Below are 8,310 nucleotides of genomic sequence, written 5' to 3' on the forward strand. Positions count from 1 at the left end.
CCCCAGGTGCCCGTCCTGCCCCCGGGCACTGCCCCTGTGGGGTGGATCACACACCTGGCCTGTGCAGTGCTTCCCTGGGCACCCGCAGGCACCCTTACTTTACAGACTTCTGTAGCAACGTCTGGGAATTGTTTGATTTTTAACAAATATTTCTAATGCCTCGGCTTAGAAAGCTTCATATTTTTCATACTGCATGCATGCTTTAAGATGTTTTGAAACAACGTTCTTAATTTTACAGTGAATAAACGGTTTGCTTAGCATTTTGTTCAGCTACTTAAGAAAAATTGATAGTGCTGTAGATGTAGAGCTACTTGCCACTGGCACTAACCAGTCGTTTTCTGATCTCTGCTTACTGTCTTAATCTCCCTGTTGAGATAGTAAAGAAAAAAACCTAGGAAGCCTTTTATGTTTATATGTTAATATTGTGAAGAACTAAAATCAGCAGTGGGCAAGGCTGCAGGGTGTTGGTTCTGGTCTTAATTTCATTCCTGCATTCGGTAACTAAACACATTTTTAGGGAATCAGGATGTGACAGTTCTCTGGCAACCCAGGTTTTGTTGGCCTGTCCATCTGCTCGCTTCCCTCGGGAACCTCGCTGTTCTGCAGCTACCCTGCTTTTGGTGGCTCTCCCCTTTTAATAAAGGGATGAGGAGGGAAGATGAGTAGCAAAAAATGAATGGCCAGCCCTTCTCCAAGACCATTTGGGGTTTTTTAACCAGCGTGCCACACAGAGGGGTGCTGCTGTGTGGCCCAGCAGGGTTTGGGGTGCTGTGAAGGCAGCACGCTTCACCTTGTGTGGGGAGCCAGTCCCTGGGGGTACCCCCTGGCACACAGCAAGCGGGGCAGACCAGGCTGCTGAGGAGGTGAAAAGAAAACACCTGGGAACTAAAGCACAGCAGGAACAGGGACATCATCTACCCCAGAAAAAGAGGTGCAATAAAGGCACAGTAGTTGCTCTTGCAACTGCTGATTCTGGGAGTTTGGATGAAAACCTGTTGCTAGTTGTCCTGAGATAAACACCCTACTATGACTGATCTTCTGCAGCCCTCTGCCATGGCTGCTGCTTTGGACAGAGTGCTGATGTGCCATTTCCAATTGGAAAAGCAGGCTAAAACATTTCCTTACACTTTAATACATGTGTATATCTTTCATAAAAGTAATGACTTATTTACCATGTGGGTAATTCTCCGTTGGTCAGATCCATAAGACATTGCTCTTTGTCAGCAGATCCAAGATCTTACCTCTGCTCATTGTGCACTTGGAGAATGAATCCATAAATACCTGATTTGCTTAGAGCCCTGTTTAAAACAGCAGAGCTTCTGTAGTATTAATATGCAAAATGCTAAAATGTAGAACCAGTAACTTGTTACTTTGGGAGATAGATAGAAATGTATCTAAAAGCTCAAAAAAGAAGCTTGAATTGGAGCAAAATAATAAAAACTGTATTGGTGAATTGTTCTTTAAAGATTATAGTACATCTTAGGTGTAGCAGATCTTAATGCATCATGAGTTTTAGATGCAGTTATGCCCAAATGCAGAGTTGTAGTGATTTCTCTAAATTGAAATGCTATGTAGTATTAATATGCTTCCCTCTCTTGGAGGTAAGTTGACTCCTTTTTTCATAAGAGCGAACTGTTGGGTATTAAAGTATCTGTCTCAAGTCTTGTCTTTCTGTTTCTGTCTGTAAAACAGATCAAAATGGACTTCTTTGAACTGCTGGCTAACCACCACCTGGACAGTCAGTCTCGCTGGAGCAAAGTGAAGGACAAAGTGGAGACTGACCCCCGCTACAAAGCGGTGGATAGCTCCTCTCAGAGGGAAGACCTGTTCAAACAGTACATAGAGAAAATAGCCAAGGTATGCTGGTGACATTCACAAGTGTAACCTTGGATGCTCTGCTGATTACATGGCTGTTAGCATGTGAAGTAACTAACAGGGATAGGCCAGCGTGTGCTTTAGCTCCACACTAGAGAGGATTCTAAACCAAAGCTGCTTGCAGAAGTACCCTGGCATGACAGCTTGGGGCTCAGAAGTGCTGACCCTGGTGGTGCTGCTGCTGCAGAGGTTTGTGGTACATGTGTGCTGTGTGCACACGTTTATCTAGCCTGTGAAGTCACATGGCTGTAAAACTTAGAAAAATGCAGACACCACATCGATTGCTTCCCACCAGGATGGACAGAGCTTCCCTTGCTGGGATTTTTTTTTTGTGTCAGTGGAGCTTCCTTCAGGAAAGTAGATGGCTTCATACACAGGTTTTTTTGTGGTTCTTCTCTCTTGATCCAGTATTCCTGCCTTTCTCTTCCAGGGAATAAAGGGTTGAGAATGTAGAACTGGGTTAAGAAACAGAGATTCCACTCTCCCCCCTTTACTCTGCATTTGTCACTGTACACAAGCAGTGTGCTCCTGGGAATAGTTGTTCTGTGGTCAGCATTGTGACCAAACGTCTCTTGCCCCTGTGCAAACCCTGTAATGGTTCTGTGTAGCTGTGGAAGCAAAGTTCTGTAGCCCATGGATCTCAGATAGCTGAAGCATTTTGTTCCGAGATGGCTTTGGTGTGGAACCACCGTGATCTACCCACCTGTACTGGAAATGTGAAAGGTGTAGCACTGCTTTCACTGAGAAAAGCATGTTCTTAACTTCAGAATTTAGATTCTGAAAAAGAAAAGGAGCTGGAAAGACAAGCTCGCATCGAGGCCAGCCTGCGGGAGCGGGAGCGGGAGGTGCAGAAGGCTCGCTCGGAGCAGACCAAGGAGATCGACAGGGAGCGCGAGCAGCACAAGCGGGAGGAGGCCATACAGAACTTCAAGGCACTGCTCTCTGACATGGTGAGACGTGGTCGGGCTCTCCCAGCCCCTGCTGCTGGCTGGCATGGTGAGGTGTGGTCGGGCTCTCCCAGCCCCTGGTGCTGGCTGGCATGGTGAGGTGTGGTTGGGCTCTCCCAGCCCCTGCTGCTGGCTGGCGTCGTGAGGGGTGGTCGGGCTCTCCCAGCCCCTGCTGCTGGCTGGCATGGTGAGGTGTGGTCAGGCTCTCCCAGCCCCTGGTGCTGGCTGGCATGGTGAGGTGTTGTTGGGCTCTCCCAGCCCCTGCTGCTGGCTTCTCTCTTTGTAGCACTGTGGAAAAGCGTTTTGGCATTCGTAGTTAAGTTTCTACAGACTGTGTGGAGAAGCTGCTAGTCTGTTTGGGTTTGTTTGTTTGTTTGTTTTTCTATGTTTAATTTGAGCCTTAACTCAAAACAAATAAAAACCCTAAGATGTACAAGAAATGCCAGTAAACTGTAGGAAAAAAGTGATTTAAAGACGACTCCTGTTCTGGCTCAGGTGCGTTCTTCCGACGTGTCCTGGTCTGATACCAGGAGGACTCTACGCAAAGATCACCGGTGGGAGTCTGGCTCCTTGCTAGAGAGAGAAGAGAAAGAGAAGCTCTTTAATGAGCACATTGAAGCACTTACCAAAAAGAAGAGGGAACACTTTAGGCAACTTTTGGATGAAACTTCAGCGGTAAGAGCTCTGTATATTCACACTCCAATCTGTGAGCCCTGCTGACTTATCCTTTTCTGGTTTTGTCGCACAATCTGATTTGTTTGTTTTTATTTCCAGGGCCCCTTTGCTTCACCACCATATTTTCTTCTTCATAACAAAATTTGTGCATTATCTTTCCTGACCTGTTATCTTGACTGTTATTTTGTTTTAACATACAGTTCATTTACATTTGAACCTCTAACCAGTGATCTTTTTATCTCCTGCAGGATGTTACATTTCTTCAGCACTGAGTTATTTGATAGTCTTTACTAGGTGGCATCTTGCTTGTCTTAATGAGTATCAGTACATAACCTTACAACTTCATCTGTTTTGATGCTCTCCTGCTGTTATCTTGCGCTGCTGAATCTGAACTTTTGTTCTGTTTAGTGCTGTGGAAATCTATCACCTATTCTGTGGTTTGGGGGATTTTAGTGAGTCCTGCTCTTTTTCAGTTTTTGCCAACATCAAGCAGCTTTCTTTTAACCTGAACATTTTTACCTCATTTTTTTAATGCATCCATTAAAAGTGCTTAAGAACATCAGGCAGATTTTTTTAGTGTAATAGAACAGAAAAGGACAGACATGTAACTCTGAAACAAGTTTTCTGCAAGTAATTTTTAACAACACGTTTATATACAGAAATAGGTACCAGGAAAAAATGTTGGGATGTGAATGATGTTTGTGAGGACTTTGATCTGAAAATGATCATCACAAAATACTAAAGCCAAAGTAAATACATAAAATAATCTAATTGAAAATACTGATGTGGTAATATCAGTAATCAAAACCTAACAGTTAAAAGTACAACAACAGCTTTGTCAGTGAGTTCAGGAGATATTTAGAAGCTTCAGATGTAGTAACACTTGCATTGTGTAGTCTTAGAACATAGTTTTAATTGAACTATTTTTGCTTTTTTTGAAAGATAACTTTAACATCAACGTGGAAAGAAGTGAAAAAAATCATTAAAGAAGACCCGAGGTGCATTAAATTTTCCTCGAGTGACAGGGTGAGTGGTTGGCATCACTGCAGGGTGCAGAGGAGTCACTTGGTGGCTGCTGAAGGGGCTTCTGCTCCACGTGAACACAAGTGTTGCTGTCTAGATCAGAGGGGTTTTCATTAAAAATGTAAAATATAAGAAAAAAAGTAATTAGCATGTAATTATTGCTTATGTTCAGTATACTACTTAAGCTGAAAGCACTGAGTGCAGATTATCTGTTTTCTTCCAGAAGAAACAAAGGGAGTTTGAGGAGTACATTAGAGACAAATACATTACTGCCAAAGCCGACTTCCGGACCCTGCTGAAAGAGACCAAATTCATAACCTACAGGTGGGTGGTGAGAGGGCTGCAGGGCACCCAGGCTTCTCCTCTGCCTCTCTGTGTGACTGGCACCAAACTGGGGCCTGGTTTTTTCTCCGAGCATAGCTGATGTCCAGGTTACACTTTCACAACCTTTTATAGCCTGCCCAAAACCCCTCAGTCTGCAGCAGCTGGAGACCTCTCTTTGCTCTGTTTGGACATTTCTGCTGCTGGTTAACGAGCAGTGAAGATCAAACCAACAGAGGGGTGAAGTGTCTTTGTCTGCAGAATAGTGTTCTGGGGATGGTACCCTGAGCTGCTGGGCGTTAGCTTCGTTTTGCAGTGAGGACTGTTCTTCATGTGTTCATGTGTCTGTCCTTGCTTCCGACTCAGGACGGATCGATACTGAAATGAGGCTGTGTTTTGGCAAAGAAGTACTGACTTCATGGAAATTTTATAAAAAGCTCCATGAATAATGTGCCCAGTTTCTGTGGGAAGATGTCACTGACAGGATGCTGCCTCACAGGTGGGCAGATGTACAAAGCACCTTGTCACCCGGCTTTGGGGGCTGCTGAGGCTGGTACAGAGTCTTCAGTACGGACCGCAGCAAGTTCCTGATCAGAAGCATGAGTTCACTTAAAAAGGAGAAAACCAAATTAAGTTCTTTGGAGGCCAACAAGCTGCCTGCTGCCTTGTGGTTGGTGCTGTCCTGTGGGGAGTTCTGATCTCAGGTGGTGCTGCTGTTGCTGAGGACAGTCAAGCCAAGCTGGACTGTAACCGAGACTCTCACAATAAGTTCTAATTATTTGTCTGATTTAGGTGCTAAATTTAAAACTCTTGATTATAATTTTGTTGTCCTCTCTAGGTTTTAGCATTTATATAGTTCAGGTAGTGCTGCACGAGGCCACTGCAGCCAACACAAGTCTTCCCTGGCCCTCAACTAGCGTGGCACAAGTGTAGGGACCAAGCTGGCGCGTCCTGACCTGCAGTGGCATCAGCAAAGAGGCTGCCAGGCCCCTGGACCTCCCAAAGAGCCTGCCAGGCCCCTGCACCTCCCCCTGCCTCACCCCTCTGCCCCCTCTGCCCCCCGGGGCAGCTCGGGGGCTAATCTCACGCTTGCTTTCAGATCCAAAAAGCTGATCCAGGAGTCAGATCAGCACCTGAAAGACGTGGAGAAGATCCTGCAGAACGACAAGCGGTACCTGGTGCTGGACTGCGTGCCGGAGGAGCGGCGCAAGCTCATCGTGTCCTACGTGGACGACCTGGACCGCCGGGGCCCGCCCCCACCCCCCACGGCCTCCGAGCCCACCAGGAGGACGACGAAGTAGTTAGAAAATACTCTTCACCCGAGAGTATCTGTTCAATCAAACGCTTGCATGAGCCATCTGTCAGGTTTATACATACACATTACCGTGAATATATTGCAAAACCATCTGAGGAGCAGAGGAAGAAGCAGCATTTGTGAACATAAAATGGTCTCGGGGGCGGGGGGGGAGCCAACAATGAGAAACCCACGTTAAAGGTATTGGTGAGTTTCTGTGGGGCGTGGCTGACGGAAGCCTGAAGGTGTGGGCTGTGCATCTCAGAGTGATGCAGTGTCTGGGGGGGTGGCTGGTAATCGGAGGTGCCCCGTCTGCAGGGTCATACACGTGAGTCTTAAGGGTAGCTGTGGTTTGAACGTGTACTCTGTGTGTGCCACCAGCTTCCCAGGGGTTGCCCACAGCCCTGGCTGGGGAGGAGAAATACTGCCTGAGAGGGTAAATTATTGGTTACTGAAAACAGCAAAACACAAGTCCCAGTCCTCTGCTTTCACCCTTGCAAATGGAACTAAATCCATTAAAGCCAGAGTTAGACCTGAAAGAGGAGAGTCAGGCCTAAGAGACCGAATTAAACCTGTTCACAGCTCTGCTTCGTTCCTTTCTCAATCCACAAATTAGAAGCAAAATCAAGTTGCTCTACCCAAGTGAAGATTTGTCTAATAATTTTTACTCAGAGTTGGAAACACTTGGTAAATAGCAGTGGTTACCCGAGCAGGACAGACGGTTGTACAAACACACCTTTATTTACAATAAAGTGATCTTTACATACTTCTGGATTAGACTGTGGATTTCCCCTCTGGGCAATTCTTGTAAACTATACTCCGGTTTTGAATGTTAAACTTGTGTTTCTAAAGTTTAATTTTGAAATGTTGGGATTGTTCAGTTTATGTATTTGAACTACAATAAACCAACCCTTTTTATATATGGATTGTACAGGCCTAATACCAGTTTTTGTTGGATTTTGTTGGACTTGTGAAATGACGAGTAAAGCAAAACAACCCAAGTCGTACTGCCTGAGTCCTTGGCTGTGTTTGGCAGAGCAGCACCCGTGGCACCGGCGTCCAGCCCGTGGCACTGGCATCCAGCTTGGCACGCCTGTGGGGGGTTACTGGTCAGTTACTGAGTTCCAGTTTAGCCTTTTCCTTCAACATGAGATGGCCAAGGTGGTGTCATCAAAGTATTTCCTGCTGTTTCTTCGGCGCTGGGCGCTGATCTCCGAGTTGAGGGGTGGGGAAGGATCGATCCTCCCATGAGAATTCGGTTATTTGGTTTTCAGGAATCCCTGTTTTGGTGGCCAGCCACTGGGGCTTGCGGCCTGAGCACAGGGCGAAGGTTGTTCATAGAGCTGTAGGCAGCATCGGGGTGGGGGCTGTGCTCCTGACACCTGAAACGTGCTCGGGGTAAGAATGTTCTCCCTGAATTTGGGGTGGGTGTCCCTCCTGACACCCGCCTGCTCTGTCGGTGTGGCCGTGCCCCAGGCACTGGATGCCAGCACTGGGCAGTGACTGCTGGGTGTGGAGTGAGCAGAGTTGTGGCTTGTTTTAAGGCCAGACAATGTCAGATCCTTGGGGAAGTGTCCTTCCCACCTGAGAATTACAGCAATTAGACACTGACTGGCTGCCCTGGGGACAGCAGAGCTGCTGTGGTTCCCCTGGAGAGACCCTGTCATGCAGCTCTGCCATAAACCAGTCAGGCAGCTGAGCAGCAGCGTGTGAGCCTGGTTCTGGGCAAGGGCCTCCTGCTGTGGGGGTGCTGGGTGTCTCTGAGTGCTGGGCCTCCTCCTCCGGGCAGGGGTGGTTTGCACTTGTTTGCTCACAGCTGAGAACAGGAGCGAGGGACAGGAGTGGGACATGAGAAGCTGGCACAGGAGCACGGTACAAGGTGAGCAGGAAGAAGAAGAGCATTGGCTGGGTGAGCTGCACGCCTGGCACCAGCCAGAGCCCTCTCAGGCAGATGGAACAGCCAGAGTGGGTTTCAGCTGTACATTTCCTCAAAATCTTTATTTTTATAAGCAAAGGAAGAGTCTGCTGAGCCACAGCCTGAGAAGGTTTCAGCAGTGAAGGGTCAGTGGCTGTGCCCCCATCCCCTCCTCAAGAGCCCTCGGGCCATGGCACAGAAGGTGCCCGTGCAGGTGGCTGGCACGGGACCCTGGCCCCCCAGGCAGCCCCCCAGGCAGC

At 47.4% G+C, this 8,310-nt stretch overlaps 1 protein-coding gene across 1 annotated transcript; it reads left to right on the top strand.

Moving 5' to 3' along the window:
* Nucleotides 1-1,692: 1,692 nt before the first annotated feature.
* LOC103776889 (transcription elongation regulator 1) lies at nucleotides 1,693-6,296 on the top strand (the record flags this gene model as incomplete). Its single annotated transcript, XM_008944415.1, has 6 exons — nucleotides 1,693-1,857; nucleotides 2,643-2,825; nucleotides 3,318-3,497; nucleotides 4,440-4,523; nucleotides 4,744-4,844; nucleotides 5,941-6,296. Coding segments are annotated over 6 exons (915 nt in total), but the record flags the coding sequence as incomplete, so codon positions are not given.
* Between the last annotated feature and the right edge of the window lie 2,014 nt (nucleotides 6,297-8,310).

Source organism: Merops nubicus, unplaced genomic scaffold (assembly GCF_000691845.1).
Source record: "Merops nubicus isolate BGI_N331 unplaced genomic scaffold, ASM69184v1 scaffold20737, whole genome shotgun sequence".
NCBI classification, from domain to species: domain Eukaryota; kingdom Metazoa; phylum Chordata; class Aves; order Coraciiformes; family Meropidae; genus Merops; species Merops nubicus.